The sequence below is a fragment of the Chlamydomonas reinhardtii genome, chromosome 7 (assembly GCF_000002595.2).
Source record: "Chlamydomonas reinhardtii strain CC-503 cw92 mt+ chromosome 7, whole genome shotgun sequence".
Classification (NCBI taxonomy): domain Eukaryota; kingdom Viridiplantae; phylum Chlorophyta; class Chlorophyceae; order Chlamydomonadales; family Chlamydomonadaceae; genus Chlamydomonas; species Chlamydomonas reinhardtii.
The window spans coordinates 3338011-3359852 of record NC_057010.1 but is presented as its reverse complement, the minus strand read 5'-3'; the positions used below and the strand labels follow the sequence as shown (position 1 = coordinate 3359852).

The 21842-nt window shown below is 63.8% G+C and overlaps 2 protein-coding genes across 2 annotated transcripts; one reads left to right on the top strand and one right to left on the bottom strand.

Moving 5' to 3' along the window:
• Positions 1-99: 99 nt before the first annotated feature.
• CHLRE_07g334950v5 (uncharacterized protein) lies at positions 100-13755 on the top strand. The gene is made up of 29 exons (XM_043064251.1): positions 100-445; positions 508-623; positions 725-807; positions 983-1023; positions 1340-1774; positions 1967-2452; positions 2624-2718; positions 2885-3205; positions 3345-3504; positions 3709-3881; positions 4122-4560; positions 4795-4878; positions 5177-5270; positions 5576-5809; positions 6010-6297; positions 6502-6567; positions 6824-6903; positions 7110-7189; positions 7459-7570; positions 7657-7845; positions 8102-8164; positions 8364-8481; positions 8682-8833; positions 8996-9049; positions 9212-9271; positions 9523-9903; positions 10150-10220; positions 10513-10627; positions 10802-13755. Exons 1-29 carry the CDS (start codon positions 230-232, stop codon positions 11366-11368), a joined length of 5373 nt encoding a protein of 1790 aa, XP_042922819.1. The 5' UTR covers positions 100-229; the 3' UTR covers positions 11369-13755.
• A 181-nt stretch (positions 13756-13936) lies between these two features.
• CHLRE_07g334900v5 (uncharacterized protein) lies at positions 13937-21599 on the bottom strand. The gene is made up of 13 exons (XM_043064250.1): positions 20950-21599; positions 20721-20779; positions 20471-20542; positions 20131-20217; positions 19402-19846; positions 18797-19141; positions 18141-18622; positions 17804-17974; positions 17280-17603; positions 16962-17021; positions 16648-16758; positions 14980-16356; positions 13937-14674 (listed from the first exon to the last, which is right to left on the bottom strand). The coding sequence occupies exons 1-13, from the start codon at positions 21275-21277 to the stop codon at positions 14573-14575; spliced, it is 3963 nt and encodes a 1320-aa protein (XP_042922818.1). The 5' UTR covers positions 21278-21599; the 3' UTR covers positions 13937-14572.
• Between the last annotated feature and the right edge of the window lie 243 nt (positions 21600-21842).

Genomic DNA, 21842 nt, shown 5'->3' with positions numbered 1-21842 from the left:
ATTGTAGCCCACCTGGGACAGTCATCTTCGCCGGATGAAAAGTGGACGTCCGGCGATATTGGTGGTCCGCTGTCTGCCACTGCAATATTCTTATTGATGATGAGGTCACCCTTCTAGTGCTTCCTAAATCACTAAACTGTCTGAAAGGCAACTTCGCGGCCCAGCGCTTGATAATCGTTGTGTTTTACAATGTGGGCACCAAGCTGACAAGTACTTTCAATAATACAAAATGAGCTGGCTGGCTAGGCTGTGCGCGTCAGGGGCGAGAGACACAGCCAGCCCGAGCGCTCTGGCCCGTCCTCCCAAAGTGTTGACGGCAGATGCCTGCCTTCAAACAAGCACATCTGAGTCACAGAAGCAGCTGCTCAAGAATTCATCGTCAACGGAGTTGGTCACCGGCAAGCCGCTCAGCCCGCAGGAGCCCGCTTTGTCGTTTATTGAACAGGTCTGCGCATAATGCATATGAAGGCAGTCAAGAACCGTATTGAATCGTATGACCCCGCGCAGACCGTGGCGAAAGCTTTTTGGGCGCTGACAACGATTCCAAGTGGACACCCGCTTTATCGTCGCATTAACATTCTTTTAGAGGCTTGCCGGGCCGCACTGGGCGCGTGTGACGCCAGGTGTGTGGGCATTTCGCCAGCGATGTAACGAAGGCGTTTCTATGTTCGGGGGCGTTATATATACCAACATAACACTAACATATGGGACTGTCATCTGGCAGGCTTGCATGCTTCTCTGGGGACGGCAACACTTTTGTGTTTTTGCCATGCGCCGGGGATGTCGAGGCCGCTCCGCGCGCAGCAGGTACGAAGTCCTCCCCTGCTTCGGAACCTGTGTGTGCATGTAGGGTGGCTTGGCCACATTTCGGCTGCATAACGAATTTCCTGTCACACGCACGGGTGCCTCGGCTGGCGGTGGTGCATGTTGCGTAAGCGGCGGCAGGACTGCTTAATGACAGCCCTATCCAACCAAAACACAGGATGGGGCCGCACTGCGCTCTGGAGCTTTCTATCAGACCAGGTATGGGGTGTGCTTGAAAGGTCACTAGCTCATTGGTTTGGAAGGGAGAGGGGCCAAGGGATCTGCCATGCAGGATGGTGAGCGCACAGCCAGCCAGGCACTCTGGGCTGTGGGAGATCGCCCAGTACAGCAATACCAGCAGCGGTCCAGCAGCAGAAACAGCTTGCCAGCACATCGTGCACATATTGATGGTCATCGCAAGGCGCCGTAATGGGCACTGCCACTGTATCATGGGTCCCTTGACATGTGGCGGTCCACACGCAATAGCCATTCAACCCCCGACCATGTGGCCATGTTTCCCCCTTTCATCATGTAGCCGGACGCCATTGTCGTCATCCGTGGCTACCACTCATCAGTAACTCAGCCGGGGGCTGCTGCACCCAACATGACTGGTGGCGATGGCGGCGGCGGGGCCACCCTGGGCCGCCAGGGCTCCTCTGCGACGCGGGCGGGAAACACGAGCGGTTCCACCGCAGCTGTGCTCTGTGCCTCGCCCGCATCCGCTGCGCGGCCCGATGGAATGGCGGCGGCGGTGCAGCCGCAAGACAAGCACCCGGAAGCAGTGCCGGTAAGCACGCAGTCGCCACGCTCCCATAACGGGCTTGCATCGCCGTACGGGGCGCCCTCGGGCGCGACCTCAGCGACGGCGCCCGCAGCCATGCGTACCGCGCCGCCCGACCCATTTTCGCTGGTGTGCCGCAACGCGACCACGGCCGCCAACCTTCAAGCTGGGGACCTGCTGGCGCTGCCGGTGAGTGGGCACGGTACTGGAGACTTCTGATGACGTCCACACTCAGTTTATGAGGCTTAACCTCTGCAACCAGTGCTGCCGTCTCGTCGCAAGTGATTGGATCTGCATTGTTGCCGTACGGTAAACAGCTGGAGAAGCTTTTTATCTCTCTCAAACGACAATTGAGGTATGTGTACCTGTGTTCTGGCGCAGGTCCGTCACGGCGGGCGGCTGGTGGCAGCGCTGCTTCTGGGCTGGGGCGCGCACATGGGCTCACTGGGCAGCACAGCCACTCCACAGATGGCACCGGCTCCTGCAGCTGCTGCGGGTGCCGCTGCGGAAGCATCGGGGCTGGGCGGTGGCTCGCACAAGCAGCCTGCAAACGGCGTGGCGACAGTAGCAGGCCTTATGTCCGCCACGCGAGGCAATGGCGGCGCGCCTGCGAGTGCGTCGGCCCCCAGCTACTTGTCACCGCTCTCGCGTCCGGAAGGCACTGCGCCGTCGGCACAGCCACAGGGCGTAGGCATCACGGCGGCAGCCAATGGCGAGGCGCCGGCACAGACGGCGGGGGTCGAGGTCCTGGCCTCCAGCAACGGCATGACTTTGTCACCAAAGGAGCTAGGTCAGCTGCAGCGCCTGGCGCAGTTCCTTGTGTTTGGCATCTACGCGGACCCGCAGCACGCGCGCACACTCGAGGCGGTGAGTACGACGCCTGGAATGGTCAGGGAAAAGCTTCAGTGTTGCGCTCCGCTTCGTTGCATATTCTTAGGCCGTGTGTGCTCAGAACGTGTCCAAGGGGTGATTGCAGGCACTTTCGTAGTCAGCCTTTTTACGACAGGGGCTCCCCTGGTCTGACGTGCGTGCATGCAGGTGGCAGCCTCGCTGTCGGGTTTGCCGTACTCTGCTGGCCTCCACGATTTCGTGGCGGGGCTGCTTGAGGCGGTGCCGGAGCTACTGCAGATCAGGTGAGATGCGGAAACAGCCTTCTGTTGTATTCGGTTCCGCAGGGCCAGGGAATCGCGACCGGTCTCGCACGTCGCCACCGCCTCAGCAGGTTGCACTATGCGTCTATGCCAGGAATGCCGAATAACCCCACCTTGGTGCTGCCCGTCTCTTAAATGTCGCGCACAGGTATGCTCTCCGCTTCGCGCCCATCATGCTCCTAACGCACGGGCTAGGCGCCAGCGGCCCCGCCGTGCTCTTCGCCAGCCGCGCCGGCGGAGAGCAGCAACCGCAGCAGCCGCAGCAACAGGGGGCGGCCGCTGCAGCTGCGGCGGCGGTCATGGCTGGCGACGGTGCTCTGGGCACAATGGAGCTTTTCCCACATACGCTGGGCAACGGGGCAGGCGGCAGCACGCGGCCGGCCGATGGCGGCGACGCGGCCGCCGCTGTGTCACGCATCCGCGCCGTGCGCATGTCGCTCCACCATACGCTGCTAGCAGAGGCGCTCAAGTGCGTAAGGGGCGGAGAAGGCGGGCGCTGAAGACCCGTTGACGCAAAGTGGGGCCGATGGGTGCTGCTTGTTCGTGTTTGTGTTAACTGCGACTGGACTCAGCACTGAAACGCCCTGCCCCGACTTGCTAACGCGCAGGCCGGCCGCCAATCTCAGGCGCAGCGTGGAGGCTGCCCCCACGAGCACGGTCGCTGCAAGCGGTGGCGGAGGTGGTGGCGGCGACGGTGGCGGGCAGGCGGCGGGGCACCCGCAGTTCATGCCCTTCAGCGCTGTGTCCAGCCACTACGCCGTCACTGGGGTAAGACAAGCGCGTGGCGTGGGCAAGGGCGTAAACAATGGTAGCCACTGAACTGCAATTGGCGACAGCGTGCCTTGCTCATCAATTTAGGCAACCGGATAACAGGTTTAGGTCAAGGTGTGCTGCCTGCATTGACGCAATGCTGACCACAGAACAGCGCGACACAGCCCTGATACCATACCCCGCGTGTTGCGCTGCATGCAGTCCCAGCTCCCCTCCACCGCAATCAACGAAGGCGTAAACGAGAACCTACTGAACGGCGGGCCGGGTGGAGGCGGAGGCGGCCCAAGGAGTGCGCCGCCGCCGCCGCTGCCGCCACTGGCCCTCCCACCGTGCAGCTCACAACCCATATACTTCACAGTTGTGCCCAACATCAGGTGGGCTGTGCGGCTCTGTTGGTTTCGGCTTGTCCGGGTTGCTTAGACGGGAGTGCAGCAAGCGGCGGGTGAGCTCATGTTAGGCACTTGGCTCGGACCAGCAGTTCCGCCAGCCAGAGCCAGCCCCACACCCAATTCCGCCCCACCGCTGTACGGCACATCCACGCCCGACGCCTATGCCTGGAAGCCCCGGCCCTACACCTGCCAACGCCAACGCCCTATCGCCGCCCGCTCCCGCAGCTCCCACATGCTGGAGGAGGGCGCCCCCTGCCGCGACCTGCTGCTGTGCGCCAACCTGGCCGGCTGCGCGATGGGCAGCCTGGTGTTGGCGGTGGAGGCGCCGGCAGGAGGTGCCGCAACAACGGGCACAACAATGACGGCAACAGGCGGCGGCGCGCTTGCATTAGCGCCGGGCGGGATGGCAACCGGCCCGGGCGGCAACACGGGTGCCGGCGGCCTGCCGGCTAGCTTGCTGGCCGCGGGCGCTTCTACAGCTGCGACGGTGGGCGGTGGCGGCGGTGCAGCTGCCGGCAACAGCACGAGCGGCCTGGTGGGGCTGGGGCTGGCGAACGCGTCCACGCACCGTGGCTCCTTCACTAACCTGCTGAGCACCGCCGGGTCCATCCCAGCGCCCGTGCTGCTAACCGCACCGCTGAGCGTGCTGCACAGCTCGCGCCAGGTGGGTGCACGGTGCCTGGCAGTTACTACAGATGCGTGTGGAGGAGTGGGGAGGGCATGCGCCTTGCTGAGACAGCTGCAAGCCCACAGCAGCACACCCGTGTCTCATTACGGTACTCATCGTTAGCCTGGACCCAAACTTGTATCCAATGCAGTCCCTGCATGTACGTCATGCCGCCTGGCCTGTGTGTGTGTGTGTGTGTGTGTGTGTGTGTGTGTGTGCGTGTGTGTGCAGTTCGGTATGTACCTGGTGTGCAGCGAGCCGCTACCGGCGGCGCTGCTGCAGCTGGTGGCGGCGGACCTGCAGCAGCTGCTGGAGGTGAGGCGGGATATGCAGGGGCGTTGGGGGCGTGAGCGCGGGCCTGGGCATGGGCGTGTGGGTCAGGTTAAGTGTGTCAGTGGCTGTGTGTGAGCGGCGTGTTTCGACATGCCTGACATGGACTCGGGGGCGAGTCCAGGCGCATCGCGGGGCACCCGTTGCGGCTGACCCGTTGATAGTTCCAAGCGATGTGCGCCATCCCTCTGTCCCTGCCGCCATGCGTGGGCCTCCTGCCATGACAAACCGCGCCCTCCTCTGGCGACGCCCCTCGCCCTCGCCCATGCCTGCCTGCCCCCAGATGGTGCTGGGCGCCTGCCGCGAGGGTGTGCTGTCCATGCTGGGCGGCGGCCGCTGCGCCGTGGAGCTGTACTCGCTGCAGGAGCAGCTGCTGGGTGGGTGGCGGAGCGAGTTTGGCGGCATGAGGGTGGCGGTCGAGGGAGCTGGCAAGGGACGGGTCGGTGGCTGACCGCTGGGGCGGGAGGGAGCTTGAGCGCACGGCGTGGCTTCAAGGCCAGGAAGGGGGCATAGCAAGGGTGCAGCGGCATCGGGGACCGCAGACTCAGGAAGGCAACGGGGCGTGGCTATGGTCACAGGGCCGGGTGTGCGTGGGATGAAGCTGCGTGCGAGAAGCCGCGCCATTTGTTGCCGAGCAGGCCATCTGTTGACGCAAGATTCCTCGCGTACGATGGCTGTGCAGGCAACAACCCGGCGGCTGCGGGAGGCAGTGCAGCCATCGCGGGTCACATTGCTGGAGCCATGGCGGCGGCACTGTCGGCACCGTCGCCGCTGGCGATAGGGCCGTTGGGAGCAGCGGCGCCACAGGCTGGCAGCATCGCCATTGGTGGCGGCGGCGGCGGCGCGCTCGTTGCCAGTCGCAGCGGCCTAGCACCTGGGTCCTCGGTGCGCCAGGCGCTGGGGCGATCCTTTGCAGGTAAAGAGCACGGAGCAACTGGGATAGTGACACCGCGCTTCGGTCAAACCGCTTTCATCATGGCCGGCGACAACCGCTGCGGCATTTCAGTGCGCTCCGCTTTACATCACCCGGCCTGACGGAAATTTGCACAGACTCGTGCGCATTCGCTCATGTCCCTGCCATGTCCTTGGCTTACCGTGCCTCACCTTCCGGTACAGGCCCGCACGGCCGTGCCATACCACGCTCGCTCTTCCACCTGGTCGCCGGCGCACTGCCGGTGGGCTCCGTGGGCGGAGCCGGCGGCGGCGGCGGCGGCGGGCTCAGCACCAGCGACGCTGACCAGTTGAGCGGCGCGGTGCGGTCTGCGGGCTCGCCGCGGCTGCAGCTGTCGCAGATGGGGCACAGCGCGCTGCTGGCCACGCAGCGGCACATCAGCACGCGCGGCGGCGGCGGCGGCGTGCCGGGTGCGGTGGCGGCGGCGGGTGCGCTGCTCATGTCGCACCAGGGTGAGCCGTGCATACCGGTACCGTTAGTAGCTAGGCGTTGCCGTGTTGGGGATTGCAAGTTTGCGGGCGATGCCGGCTGCTCCTTCGGGAGCTCTGGATTGCGCAGCGTGTTCGAAACTCTCGGTTGCAGGTGCCGCGCAGCTGCTTGCTTGATCGCCTCGCTCACTAAGGGGTGTGGCGTGCGCTCTGGCATGCCCGTCGCAGGTCATATGCACGGCCACACGCCCGGGCAAGAGGCCTTGGACGCATCGGTGGAGTCCCTGGCACAAGGTAAGTTCCCCGCATGCCATTCACCTGTGCACCTGGCCGACGAATCCTTTTCCTAGCTACGCCCGGAGGGCCTGCCTATGTTGCTACCGCACTTGGTGTACGTGGCATGTACGGTATGCAACTACGAAGTGGTTTTCGCTCTTGGGTTGGGGGCGCTTTGGTTGCCGGCACGCCGCAGCTTGGCCTGTGCTGGCACTTGGTCTCCTGCACCAGAGGCCTTCACAACGCTGCTGACTGCGGCCTGGCTGCTCTGCAGGCGTGTCGGGCATTGACGTGGACGGTGGGCTGTGCTGGATGCTGGCCAGCTCGCCCGAGGTCATGTTGGAGCCGCTGGAGGTGGGTGCGGCGGGGCAGGCCGGGCACGGCAAGGCGGGGTTGGTCTTGTACAACAGCCCTCCTTAATGTGCAAGACGACTGGCAATCAGCCATCATAAAGCCGCAATGCTCTCCCGCTTTGCCACCTCATTTGTAACCCTGCAAACGTTTATGAGCCACCTGCCCCTGCGCCCTCTCTAACCTCTGCCCCATTCACACGCCGACAGGTGATGGTGTCGTCCATGCGCTCGGGGCTCACCGCGGCGCTCACCAACGCCATGGTCCTGGACAGCGGCGATGAGGCCAAGTGCGTGCGTCCGTGCGTGCGTGTTTCAGGGCTGTGTGCATGTGTGTCGCTGAGTGTGTGTATCGGTATGTGTCGTGCGGCTGTATGATGCCGTCGAGCCCGGTCGCATGTGTGCGCTATGGGCAGGATGCCAGCGCAAGGTGTGTGTGTGTGTGTGGCGATTTGGTGGGGCCGTTGGTTCACATTCCACCCATTATGCAAGCCCGCACAGACCTTGCTTACTTCTGTGAATCCGCCCTTGCCTATTCTCTACGCCGCACCCGTCACAGGGCTGCCATGAACCAGGAGCTTGCGGCCATCCGTCTGTATGACGTGATCGGGCGGGGCGGCCAGGGTGTGGTGTTCCACGGCACCCTGCACGGCCTGGAAACGGCAGTCAAGGTGGGCGAAGATGCGAGATAACGACCTTCACCTTGTCACAAGCGCGAACGTGTACCCAGCTTCAGCGCCTTGGTCGCTTGCTGCAGGTCATCGTTCACCGCGGCAAGGGCGAACCGCTCGCGCACGATGGTGGGGACCCGGCGGCCGGCGGCGCAGAAGGCAGCGGTGCGGACGGCGCCGCAGGTACGGCTGCGGCAGGCGAAGCGGATGCTGCCGCCGGCGGTGACGGCGCAGACGGCCGCAACTCGGCGGGTGACCTTTCCCGCATCCGCAAGGTGCGTGTAAACCGCATGACGCCTCAACCAGCACTCCGGCAGCACTCATTCTGAGGGAATGCCGCCCTGCCTTGCCGGCACAACCAAGGCCCTGGCACTCTATTGTTCTGTGCTAATGCAGAACCTTTGTCATATTTGCCTTGCTGTTTGGGTGAAGCGCATTGCGTCAGCTCTGTGTTCCGCTGTGTGCTGGGCCTTGTGAAAGACTTTATGCTGACATGTGTTGGGATGTTTTGTTCTGCGCGTCTTCCCGCAGGCGAAGCGTGGCGCGCTGGAGCTTGTAGTCACCGGTACTCTGTCGAATCCGCACATCGTGCAGGTGCGTGACATGAACTGGAGAGTGTCCCACACCCATCTACAGCCATGCGCTCTAGCCTGCCTGCCACCTGCCTCCGCCCTCTGGCCTTCTTGTGAACCAATGCCCTCCACCGCGCCCGTCAGCTCGCCTTCTGTGCCGCGCTTGTGCACACGCCCATTCTCATCACACCTCCTATTCATGATGTGTACGGCATGCACAGGTGCTGGCCTCCTTCTCAGACGTGATCATGGTGCGCTGCACCTATCGCAACGAGCCCACGCCGCGTCTGAGGCTGGTCGCCAAGGACGACCCCATACTGGCCGGCTGGGCCTCGCCAGGTACGGAGAGCCGCGCGGTGCGGCAGCCAGCCATCGGCGTTGTGCGGTGGGGAGCAGGCGCAGCTGCTGGCGTCCCTCAGGCTCTTGCTGGCGGGCGCAGCCTGCTCGACTCCCAAGGGTTCGTTGCTACCGCAATGCTCGCCGTGACTCGGTACGTCGGCCGCGCTAACACCCAGTCGCACACAACCTCTCCGTGCCAGGCCCCCTCAACACGGTGGCGTGTCTGGAGTACTGTGACGCGGGCACACTGCTGGAGGCGGCGCATGGGGGCGCGTTCCGCCCTCCCGGCAGCAGCGTGTTGAGCGGCGCGGTGCGGCCGGCGCTGGTACCCTTGTACATGAGCCTGCTGGAGGTGAGGGAGGTCAGGGTTTGGTGGAGGAGCTGGGTTGGGTAAATTGGTGGCAGGCGGACGACGGTGCTGCTGCATTGTGCGAGCTCGTTGCATTGTTGACTTCGTCACGCTGTGCATGGCTGCCGCCGGTCCACCTGCCCGCCCGCTCGCGCCCGCACTCAGGTGGCTTTGGCGTTGAGGTACCTGCACAGCCGGCGCCTCGTGCACTGTGACCTGGTGCGACGGGACAGGGCGGGGTCGACAGCCTGCCTGCCTGCTGCTTGCACACAGCTACTGCTAAGTCGTGATGCTAGCCTGGCGATCTTTGGCAGCTCTCTAGATGCAGACATGGCTTTTCACGCCCTTATCATCGGCGCACGTCATCTTTTGCGCTAACAGAAGCCGGCAAACGTGCTGCTCAAGAGCTCTAGCCGGGACCCACGTGGCTGGACCTGCAAGGTGAGGGCATGCGGCGCAGCCGTGAGATGGATTGGCATTGCAGCAAAATCTCTTTAGACTGATCTCGCTGTTCATAAGCCCCAGGGCGTATGCATCTGTGGAATCCACCAAGCAAAATCATGCGCTACCATGCACCAGACCTTCACATGTGCGCTTGACAAAGCAGCAGGACATTTCCTTGACCCCGCAACTGCAAGCCACCCGAGCACCGACTCCTCCCCTTGTCACTCTCTCTGTCCGCGACATGGCAGCTGAGCGACTTTGGCTGTGTGCGCCTCATGACCGAGCTGCCCGCCACGCCCGAGGACCTTGCGGCCATGCAGCAGCAACAGCAGCAGCAGGCAGCCGCGGCAGGGCGCGCCGGCGGCGCGGCAGCCGCCCTTGGGGGCCGCGGCGGCTCCAGGGCGGCCGCCAGCGGCGTTGGCGGCTCCGGAGGCACCCCCAATGCCAGCACGAAGAAAACGGTGCTGGGGTTCCGAGTGGCGCAGCCGCTCGGGACCATTGCCTACATGAGCCCTGAGAGCTTTGTCCGCGGCCACACGTTGGGCCCTGGCGTGGACATCTACGCGTTCGGCATCCTCATGTACGAGCTGCTCATGTGCCGCGCCCCGTACCAGGGCCTTGACGCACAGGTGGGACGCGCACCTGAGCGCCATGCTCATGGCGGTGGTGGGGCGACCAGCAAGTGTCGGTGGTGGCGTGGGCTGCAGTTGCGGGGTGTGGGGATGCGCCACTCGGCATGTGCGACTTGATGCGCATCGTTTTAGCACGCCGCCTGGGGCCCCGGCGTGCAAGGCTTGCACGCGCTCCTTGCCACAAGCCTGGGGCGGCCTACGCTCTTAAACAAACCTGCATCTGGGAATGCGCCCTGCCCGCAGGCGCTGCCGCGTATGGTGCTGAGACAGGGCCTAAGGCCTGAGTTCCATCCCCTGGCCCCACCCGAATACTGGTGAGGAGGTCCGGTCTACTGCACGTCAGACCTTGCCCGCGGTCTTGAATGCGCCGCCGCCAGCCCGTCGTGCCGGTGTCCCTAGAGAGCGCCTGCCCGGCTGGCCTCCCCAAGCGTGGCTGCCCTTCCGATCCCGTGCCCTCGGTACCATCTTCCGTCCCAAACACCGCCGCTGTCGCCCGTTTCTCGCCGTGTTCCCGCACTCTGTGACTCTAGAGCCCCTTTTAAAAGCTCCCCGCGCACTCACTGCATCGCGATGCCCGTCGCGCACTTGTCGCACTGCCCTCCGCAGCCACCTGGCCGCCCGCTGCTGGTCCAGCAGTGTGTCTCGGCGGCCCAACACCGCGCAGCTGGTGGCGGAGGTGGAGGCGCTGCTGGCGGAGGCGCAGCTCAAGGAGAGCCGCAAGGTGGGGCGGAGAGGATGTGGGGTGTCTGGGGGCGGAGCGTGCCTTTTGGGGGCGCGTGGAGGCTGGTGCAGTGTTAAAGTAGTGGCAGTAGAATACCGCCCCTGGTGTCACGCACCTTCTAGCTGCACCGCCATGACGCTCCTGACCTGCACACCCGCTGCATACCGGCCTCAGGCCGCCGCCATGCAGGTGCGTCCAGGAGCGCCCGTGGGACCCCAGGCCCCAGGCGGCGCGCCCGCGGCGGTGCGCGCGCCGCAAGCTGGCTCCGTGGCGGTTCCGGCGCCGCTTGCGTCCATGATGCCCGCAGCCAAGCCGGCGCCGCCGAACCCACCAGCGCATGCGCTAGCTCCCCCTCCCGCGCTCGCAGCCGGTGCTGTGCCAGGAGTGGGGACAGCCGGTGGGGCGGCGCACAGGTTTCCCGCGCGCGCTGGGCAGGCTGGCGGTCAGCCTGCACCGGGCGCGCCGCTTCCCGCGGCTCCAACTGCTGCACCCGAGCCGGGCCCGGCAGCAGCCGCTGGCCCAGTTCCGCTCTATGAGCCGCGTGGTTCGAATGTGGAGGCGCCGGGCAATGCGGCTCCATCTGGGGCGCTGGCGTCAATCGAGCCCGCCGCGCCCGAGATTAACGAGCTCGTGACTGCCTCCGCGGCAGCTGCCGGCTTGGATGCAACCGTGGAGGTGCTTCAGGTCAAGGTGCCGCCTGGGACAGATGTGCCTGCGGATGGCGGCTCCCCGGGCCCGTAGGCACAGAATATAAGCAATCTCGAGGATCGCCAAGTGGTGCGATGCCTTTCGAAGACGTGTTGACTTTGATGACGTCCTTGGATCCACCCAAGTGATCATTCGCCTGCCGACTGAGCGGACGGGCCGTTCAGTCAACTTGACACTTGAGCACTTCCTATTCTTCTTTCCAATAAAGTTTTCTTGGTAGCCCGCAACGCTGACTATGCCGGATGCAGCGTGCATGCCACTTTCGGGCGCTGCACCGCTGGACGTCCAATGGAAGTTGAAGTCGGGTACCGGACGAGCATGCTGGGACACGATGGTCTCGCATGAGTTGGGAGTAATAGTCTGTATTCTCATTGGACATTTTATCACAAAGGAGCAGGCATTGCATGGCGAGGGGAGGGGAGGGGCGCCTGTGCGTGGTGTTATGTACGTGGCATGACGCGGCATATGCAGCAGCGCGTACTGCCATGCAGGAGTCACCTCTGCGGCGGCCTGCACGCATCTGCTGCTCCCGAATGTCATGCACAATAAGTTACGACTGTTTTACGCTGCCTTACCTGGCTTGCGCGCGGCGCATGCAAACTGCTGGCCTCCTTTCTCTCTCGTGCAGTGTTCCCGGCCGTTTCATGTGCTTAGTGACAAGTGTTCCCCGGTCACGGGAAAAGGGGCTGAGCAAAAACAATTCGCATCATGTGCTTATTGATAATCACGGATCAGAACGCATGCTTTTGCTTTAAGCTGCATGTGCTTCAACGTGGATCCTCTGAGGTCTAAATTTGACAAGCGCTGAGGCCGCAAGCGTCTACCTCATCTTCCGGACATAGCCATATGACCGGGAGAGCCTGTGGACCGGCTGCAGCAATTGCCTAGACACGGTTGGCCGCCTTCGGCAAACCGACACACGAATGGTGCAATGTCAATGGAGAGCGAATGAGGCCACATCACGTATGTACTAGCCATGCGCACCGTGTGCCCACTACACCCTCATGATACCGGCTATGTTCGCATTGCTGTCCACTCAGTTACGGTATGCAGGAGAAATTGAGGGCATCCATGTTGGCACAAGTCTAAAGAAATTGCTGTGCTTATTTATTATGACGTTTCAGGCAGGCCTACCTTGCCGGTGAGTAAGACGATGGCTGCAGTGCACGTGGATGGGGGCACCCAAAACGGGCAGGGTGTTGTGAGGGGCTTGAGCGTGCGATGGGCCATGCCTGCATGCAAGTGCGTTGCCATTCAGTGTGGCTGTGCAGGGTACCAAAGGTGTGAGTCAAGATATGCCGCTTAGGCTGTCGCACAGCAGGTGGCAGCGCCAATCAAAGTTTCTATTTGTGTCAGCTGTGGTGTACGCAGCTGCGCGACGTTGATGGACACTAAAGACTTCAGAATAATGGAAGTAGTTATGTGCGGAGGCCTCAGAGTGAAGTTTGGAGGCTCGTAGGCCCGAGCAGAAGGACGGCTAGTAGTACTGGAGGCATTTCCTCTTGCTGGTGGCGACGTGTTCACGCTGCATGGTGCTGTGGTATAACAGTCACTCTCCGGTAGATTGCCAAGTGCGTCCAACTCGGTGTTATCGGGGTTGGAAGGAACTGCTAGCGCGGCTCGCTGGGGACTCGTTATCCAGGGAGCTTGCAAATGGGCGCAGCTGGGCGTCATTGTCAAGGACTTTGAGCGCAACCACGTGCACTTTGGGTGACGGCTGAGCTGAGGAGGGGTCGGGGCGGGCATGGTGGTTGGAGTGGGTTCAGCAAGGGCATCATAAAGAGCGCGTATTCAGCCCCCACGGGGACTGGTGGGTAGTCATACGTTGTGTTTAGGTACAGAGCCACTCCAGCCGCCAGCACAGGCCTATGGCAGAGGTGGTGTGACGGGCAACGGGGACGTATGCAAAGGAGAGCGGGGCCTTGATGGTCAGTGAAGCTCAGGCAAACAAAGCCACTCCGCGAAAGGCCCCCCTGGATCGTGTGGGGCGGCGTGTGGCATGCGTCGCGGGCAAGCGCATGCAGTAGCGGGGCGGTGAACGCGGCTAACCAGAGCGGAGGGGACGATGGTGCTTTGCTGACAGGTAGGTCGCTTGCAGACACGCACCAGCTACACGGTGGCGGGACGACTTGCTATGTCCGCCTGATGGCAAGACGTGCACACACGACACAGCGCGGCCGGTCGAGGTACCTAGTAAGGCCTGCTGATTGCAAAGAGGACTACGGCGATTAACGTGACCATCGTTTTGGGAGACGTGATCTTGGGCGTGGGGCGAATGAATGGTGTCTGGGAGCGTGTCAGTTGGCCTGTTACTCTGTAGTAAGCGAACCGGCCTGTGACTCTGACCCTGACTCTGAACCTGATTCTGAACCTGCAGCCTGACCCTGTACCCTGTACCCAGACCCTGACTCTTAGCCTTCACGGCCTTCACAGCCTTCACAGCCTTTTCACAAGTACATTGGACTGCGTTCACAGACAAGATCAGGGACGCGAGCCACTGCTGAGGCTGTCGCGCTGTCTCGTGCCTCTCTGCACGTGGTTACGCGGTGGGGCGTGATATCTTTGCTTCTGGCATTCCTTTTTAGCAGCGCCATGGACTCCATGGTCATTCACTTACATGCCCACAAACGCTTCCCGCCAACACAGCCCACACGAGATTTTATAGGGCCATGTGGCAGTCCTTCAAGGCTGTCGCTGCGGACACTCAACCCTTCAGTGCGAACCGACAACAAGCCAGCCATTCCAACTGATCCCACCGCACTCCAGCACACTGATATTTGTTCTCTCTGAGTCCTCAAAAGCATCAAGGGTTGCCTACCGTACTTTGTTTGGAACACCTGCCTGTTATGTTGTCTTCTCGATGTTTCTCTCCTACAGCTGCACTCATCCACTCACTACTCAAAACTGGCAGGCTCCGCAGGCACAAACACGCGAGGGCCGACTCAATGCCAACGCGGTCTCTCATACGCGCTAACTATGTCCACACAACCAGTACCACTTCCTGCACCACGAATGCACACGTACACATCTACCTCATCACATACCCATCACAGATTCCGCATCAGGACCAGCCCGCACACTTCTCTTCAGTAAGTCGACAACACCAACTCCGCGACGCACATGCTATTAGCCTACTACCGGTCTTGGCCGGGGCCGCATCTGATCATACTGCAATGCATTATTTGTTTCTCTCACAACTCACACATTCGAGCATGCCCAACGCATTCTTACGCCTTATTACCGGCGCCGCTGGCCGTTGGCGCGGGCACGCTGAAGCAGCGCCTCCCGCTGAGCACGACGGATCTCCGCCTCACGCTGCTCCTGCACGCGCTTGCGTGCCTGCACAAGCCACACAGGTAACACAACGGCAGCGTCGCAGCACGGCGAGAAAAGCAGGGAAGTGATTGCAGAACAACCGCCCGTAAAGTCAAGGGCCAGGCGACATGCGCGCAAGGACAAAACGCCGGTCTCTGTTTGTCAACATGGCACGCCGGGCACGCACAGGCGCGAATGTATGTTGACCAGCCCTGCCTGTGCGCGCCACCGGACTAAGAAGCATTCACCAAGACTGCGTGGACGTCAAGCCTTACAGAGTGCCCCATGCGCTCTACGCTCGCTCTATAGCTCAGCTAAGCCCAGCTTACCTTGTCCGCCTCAATCTCCGGCACTACCAGGTCGTTGTAGAGCTTGGGCCCCAGCACGAAGAACAGCAGCGCCGCCGCGCCCAGCCCCAGCTCCGGAGCGATCGCCTGCAACTTGGCCAGCGCGGCTTGAGCCTCGGGGTCACTGAAGGGCGCCTTGGATGACGAGGCCGCCGGCGTGGAGGCGGAGGCGGAGGTGGAGGCGGCCAGGACTGGCTGCTTCTCCTTCTCCTTCTCTGCCTTCTCCTTCTCTGCAGCGGCGGCGGACGCCTTCGCCTTTGCCTCCGCCTCAGCCGCTGCCTTCTCCTCTGCCTCCGCCTTAGCCTTTGCCTCCGCGGCCGCCTTAGCCTTGGCTTCAGCAGCCGCCTTCTCCGCCTCCGCCTTAGCCTTCGCCTCTGCTTCCGCCTCCGCCTTGGCTTTCGCTGCCGCGGCCGCCTTTGCCTCAGCAGCCGCCTTCTCCTCGGCCTCTGCCTTCGCCTTTGCCTCGGCGGCCGCCTTCTCCTCCGCCTCTGCCTTCGCCTTCGCCTCAGCAACCGCCTTCTCCTGCGCCTCCGCTTCTGCCTTTGCTTTCGCCTCCGCGGCTGCCTTCGCCTCGGCAGCCGCCTTCTCCTCTGCCTCTGCCTTTGCCTTCGCCTCCGCGGCCGCCTTGGCCTCGGCAGCCGCCTTCGCCTCCGCCTCTGCCCTAGCCTTCACCTCAGCAGCCGCCTTGGCCTCAGCAGCCGCCTTGGCCTCAGCCGCTGCCTTCTCCTCAGCCTCCGCCTTAGCCTTCGCCTCAGCAGCCGCCTTAGCCTTAGCCTCGGCAGCCGCCTTAGCTTCAGCGGCCGCCTTTGCCTCCGCCTCAGCAGCCGCCTTAGCCTTAGCCTCGGCAGCCGCCTTCTCCTCGGCTTCTGCCTTAGCCTTGGCCTCAGCAGCCGCCTTAGCCTCAGCAGCCGCCTTGGCCTCAGCGGCCGCCTTCTCCTCTGCCTCCGCCTTAGCCTTCGCCTCAGCAGCCGCCTTAGCCTTAGCCTCGGCAGCCGCCTTAGCTTCAGCGGCCGCCTTTGCCTCAGCGGCGGCCTTCTCCTCTGCCTCCGCCTTAGCCTTGGCCTCAGCAGCCGCCTTGGCCTCAGCAGCCGCCTTTGCTTCCGCCGCCTTAGCCTCCGCCTCCGCCTTAGCCTCCGCCTCAGCGGCCGCCTTGGGGACACTGCTGCTGCTGCTGCCGGCCAGTGCGGGCACGGGCTCGACCTTGTCCACCTTTGCCGCCGCGACAGGTGGCAGCGGCAGCGACAGCTCATCGTCAGCCTCAATGGCGGCGATGGCGGCGGCCTTGGCAGCCAGGGCCTGGTCCTCGCCCGCCAGCTCAGAAACCACCTCAGCCGCCACCTTGGCAGCATCCGCGATCGCCTGCACGGATATAGTTTGCACATTAACATAAAGGAAGTTGGTGGTTGTAGTCAGAAGAAGGGCACGTGGGCGGGTGCCTGCGGTGTGGTGGCACTACAACAGGCTCCCAGAGACCTTTGTCCCAGCACGTCTGCCATGACGCGCGGCTCACAGCTCAATGGTCTGGCGCAGCTGAGGCCCGCGGCTTACGCACACGTGAGCGCCGCCAACAAGGCTGATTTGGGGGGATACGCGCTGTGAAACTGAATTCTGCCACTGCCTGACGCGCACGACATTGAGCGGACTGCGCACCTGGGCGTTCACCGCCACCATTGTGGCCGCGTTGGCGGCGGCGGCGGTCTCCTCCATCTCGGCCTTCAGCGCCTCCAAAGCCGCCTTCTCAGCAGCGCTGGAAGAAGCGAACTGCAGGGGGCGGAACAATTGCAGCAAGAAATGTTACTCAATAGCATGAGCCGCGTTCACAGGGTGGTTTGCGTTGGGATTATACGGCTGAACATTGCGCAAGCGAGGAGCATCCCGAGCGCCCACTCCCACGCTGCCTGCACCACGCATTATCTGCCGTGCTGCGTGCTTGTTGGCCGCTGCTCCGGCCGTGCCTTTCTTACCCTGGCCGGCTTGGCCTCCTCCACCGCCTCCGCCACAGACTCCATGGCCGCCTGGGCCGCCTGCATGTACATGTGCGAAACCGGAGCCACGTGAGTGCGAACGCTTACAATGCATAAGCAAGCTGCCGTTGTAACTCAGAGCGGGGCGCAGAGGAAGGCGCATGGCCATGTGCATTCACATCACGTGGGCAGCGAGACACCGAATGACGCATCACAGGAAAGCCAGCCGCCAGCCCCCACACGTCAGGCCAACAGCTACGCCCCTCGCCCCGATCGGCCGCTGCTGCCAGGCCTCCCTCAGACACCACGGCACCGCACCTTGGCGTTGCTGGCGGCCAGCTCCGCCACCTCCTGCGCCACCTCCGCCACGTCACGTGCCACATCCGCCAACACCACCATCTCCACGCTGGGCGCCGAAGCCGCCTCCTGCGCCGCCGCCGCAGCCACCGCCAAAGCCTGCTTGGTTGCCGCCATGCTGACGCCGCTGCCGCTGCTGGCGGCGGCCTCCGCCGCCTCAGCCGCGTCGGCGGCGCGCGTGGCGCCGTCGGCCGCCGCCTCGGCGCGGTCCGCAACAGCCGTCGCGAGCTGCTCCACCACGTCTGCTACAGCCACCAGCTTGCTGGCGTCCGCGGTAGTCGGCAGCTGTAGCAGGGACGACAGGGCAGGGCATCCTGAATGACAGATGGGCGCCTGATGGCTTGGGAAGGTTGGGATGGAGCGGGAACGCCGCAGCAGATGCTGCCTCCACACAAGGGCCCTAGCTCACTTGCCGCACGGCCCGCTCAACTGCGCAAGCGCCGCCCTGTCATACCCGTCCGCCCGCCCGCCCGCCCCCCACGTACCTCCTCCTCCGCCGCCACGAGCACGGCGTCACCCGGCGTGACCTCCTCCGCAAACTCCATCGCCGCTGCCGCTGCCGGCACAGCCGCCGCCGTAGCGTCCGCAATCTCCGCCACCGCCGCCGCCATGTCAGACACGGCCACAGCAATGTCGGCAACAGCAACACTGTCCAGCTGCGAGGATTAGAGTGGCGGTAACGAGGAAAAAGGATGGCCGATCATAATATGGTAAGCAAGTCAAGTGCACGAGTATCGACGTCAGGGCTTACAGCTGCTACAGCGCCTCTGCCTAAGAAGATGCATCCTAGTTGGCAGCACAGCAAACCCCAATCCCACGCACCTCAGCAGCCTTGGCAACAACGGCCGCCGCCTCCGCAGCCGCAGCCACCTTGCCCGCGCCCGCGAACGGCGCATCTGCCGCCTTGGCGTCAGCCGCCGCCACCGCCGCCTCCGCCACAGCCTCCGCCGCCTCGGCAGCCTCTGCCGCCGCCGTCGCCAGATCCTCCATCGCTGCCATCATGTCCTCGACCGCCTGCTGGGCCACCGCCACCGTTGCCGGTGCCGCCGCAGCCACCTCTGCCAGCTCCGCAACCGTCGCCGGCGAGGTCTGCGCCGTCACCGCCACAGCGGACGCCGGCTTGGCCGCCGCCACGGCCGCCGCCGACGGCGCCGGCGCCGGCGCCGCCTTGGCGGGCTCTGCCTCCTGCGCCTCCGCCAGCGCGTACACGGCCGCTAGGGCCTGCTGCAGGCCGGCGGCAGCGCGCGGCTCGGGCGCGGCCTCAATGGCCGCCACCATAAGCTTCTCAGCGTCACGCACCGCGCCTGCAGAGCACGCGGTGCAGAACGCGCGGTTGTCAGGTGCAGTGGGCATGTTTGTTCAAAACGCCATGGGTGTTTCGTCATACATGCCATTAACGTTACGCAGACGGCCATGGAAGGAAACAGGCAGGAGCAGAAGCATCGGACACGCATGAAGCGTACCACAGCCGTACCCACCCTCAGCAGCCGCAGACGTGTTCACAACCGACATCATGGAGGGCGCGGCGGGCGCCGCGGGCGCCGCCGCCGCCGGCTTGGGCGCGGCTGCGGAGGAGGTCGCGTCCAGCGGCAGAGGCCCCTCGTCCTCCTCAGCGGGCGCCGCAGCCAGCTCCGCCAGCTCATCGGGAGCGGTGACGGGCTTGCTGGGCTCCGCGGCGGCGGGCGCAACCGCCACCTCCGCAATGAGCGTTGCAGCAGCCCGGGCAGGGGCCTCTGCCTCCGCCACAGCCGCAGCCGCCGCCTCCACCACTGCGGTGACCGAGCTGCTCGGCTCAGCCGCCGACGCCACGGCGGGCGCAGCCTCTGCAGGACGGGCGGGGTCACGGCATGCGAGGATTGCGGGTTTCCCTGTTGCTCCGGCGGCACTGCGCACCGGCTCCCACACGACACGTACCCACTGAGCACCACGCGCTGCTCAAGCTCACCCACAACCTCCTTGTCATCATCTATCCGTGAGCCAGCCACCCCGCACTCAGGATACTGGGAGCAACTACCCACACACGTGACCCACCCCATCGCACCCCTTCCTAACCCATGTTCCCATCCCATGCCGCCCCACCCACCCATGGCTGCCAGCAGCTCCTGGCAGTCCTCCAACAGCTCTGCCGCCACCAGCAGCGCTTGCGGCACATTCGTCAGCGCCGCTGCCACCTGCTCCTGCTCGCTCTCCGCCGCCTCCGCCGCCGCCAGCGCCTCCTGCCCCAGCGCCGCCGCCAGCTGCGCCACCTCCGACGCCTTGACTTCCGCCTTCTTCTCCTCCGCCTTCTTCTCCAAGGCCACCGCCACCACCGCCACCGGCTCCGGCATCGCCTTGTCCTTTCCAGCCACCGCCATGGCATCCGCAACCTCCGGCGCGGCGGGCGCCGCCGCCAGCACGACCTGCAGGTTGGAGGCTATGGCGGCCTTGGCGGCAGACAGACCCGACCGCTCCTCCTCTACGGCCTCCTGCGCCAGCTCGCGCGCGGCGTCAGCCACCGCCACCACCGCGGCCTCGCCATGGGTGGCCAGCTGCGGGCGGGTGGGTAAGGGTTCATGGGCGGGCGGTGGTGAAGCGGAAAGCCGGTCGGGCAGGGCATCAGAGCATCATCCGGCGCGCCAGCGTCGAGTGCTGCTAGTACTACACCCGCCCAACCCCTCCACAGCACTCCGTATGACAGCACAGCCCTGCTCCTTGAGCTGACTGTTGCGCCGCCTCGCTTGCCACTGCCACGCTGGTTGCCCTCTCCCACCCCGTGCACGTGATGCCATCCACCACACATCCTGTGCTTCCCTCCTCCCCACCGCGCCCCCACCTTGGCCAGCAACCCGTGCCGCCGGCCCAGCTCCGCCATGAGCGCCTGGTCAGCGGCCATGCGGTCCAGGAAGGCGTCGGAGCGGACCTGCGGCGTAGCGGGGTGTGCGTGTGTGTGTGTGTGTGTGTGTGTTAAAGAGCACAAGGAAAACGTTTGTGTGTGTGTGTGTGTGTGTGTGTGTTAAAGAGCACAAGGAAAACGTTTGTGTGTGTGTGTGTGTGTGTGTGTGCAGGGGTGGAGCGGCGGCGTTAATGGGCATGCTGGCACAACCCAACTTCTGGTTTACTCCTCATGGGTAGCTCCCCCCCTACCCCACCCGCCGCGTGCCCCCCATTCCCACCAGTCGGGCGATGAGTCGCTCGTTGGACACCAGCTGCCGCAGCAGGTCCTCAACCAGCTGCCGGTCATCAGCCTGCGTGCGCAAACGTCCGTGTTCGTGTTCCGTGCTTGTGCCTCGTATCCGTATCCGTGTGCGTGCTGACGAAGTTGAATGCTTTTGGGGATATCACACGCCCTTGATTAGCATTCACCCCCCGGATCCAAACGGCGATTACGCTTATGTGGATTCGTTCAGAGGTTGGGGCACTCACCGGCGGCAGGGACGACACGGGAGGCGCCGACGCAACACGCACTGCGCTGGTGCCTGACCCTGCATCGCCGCGGAGCATAACCGCCCCGTCAGTCCCTTGTGAACCAACGCGAGTGTACAGGTGTGTGGACAAACAAACCCAGGTGGTATGCGTGTGGATGTGGAACATGGAAGGTGTACTGTCCCCAGGCAGCCGTTGGGTTGTCCCACACGCGCATGTGCATGCTCACCACTGGCGACAGACTCCTGCGACTTCGCAGCCACAGCTGACGCCACAGCCAGGTCAGTGGAGGCTGAAGCAAACGATGGGGTCGCCGACGACACTAGCAGGGACGCCAGCGCCGAAACGGCGAACACCTTCTTGCCAGTTGAAGTTTGCAATTCCTCGACACGCGCGTCGGCTGCCGCGCGGTCCTTCCCCGCGGCTGCATTCACGCGAGCAAGCTCACGCCGCTTCTGATGCCGGCTCTGCTGGCCGCTCCGAGCACCACCGGGACGACCGCTCGCACTGCTTGCCGTCGCGGCCCCACGAGCGAGTGACACCGCAGTGCTGTGCATTCTGCTCCTTCTCTCTGCCTATCAACCAAGAGTATGCCGTTCGTCGCGCAGCGACGTGCGTGCCCACAAGCTTCTTCGCGTGCAAGCTTGCTGCTGCTGCGCTCGCGACCCGTTTATCTGACACAAGTGAAATGATGATGTAACGCAGCTACTTCTTGTCGATCAGTCTAGAGCGACAGCACTCGGCCAAAACTACTACCGTCGCGCCTGACACTTTCGCGAGGTGCCAGCGGTTAATTTGCGCCTGTGAGTGTGTGTATATCGCTCCTATAGCAGTGCTGGGCGCGGTCATCCAGAGAGCATGGGGAAACTCGACAGGATGTGGCGCATGAGCGGCCCCTGAGAGCTGAGTATGGGATCCGGTTCTGCCGCTGTGCTGGCAGATGTGGGCTACCAGGACGCCAATACATTTTATCAGTAATCTCGGTCAAGTCAACCCCCAGCGTCACGTTTTGACAATTTGGGCCCCACGGCGACATGTCAAGTGACATGTTTCTGCCTGCTCCGACGCGCTGTACGCGCATTGCCGCGATATACGTACGTGTCCATATTCTGCTCATTCGGC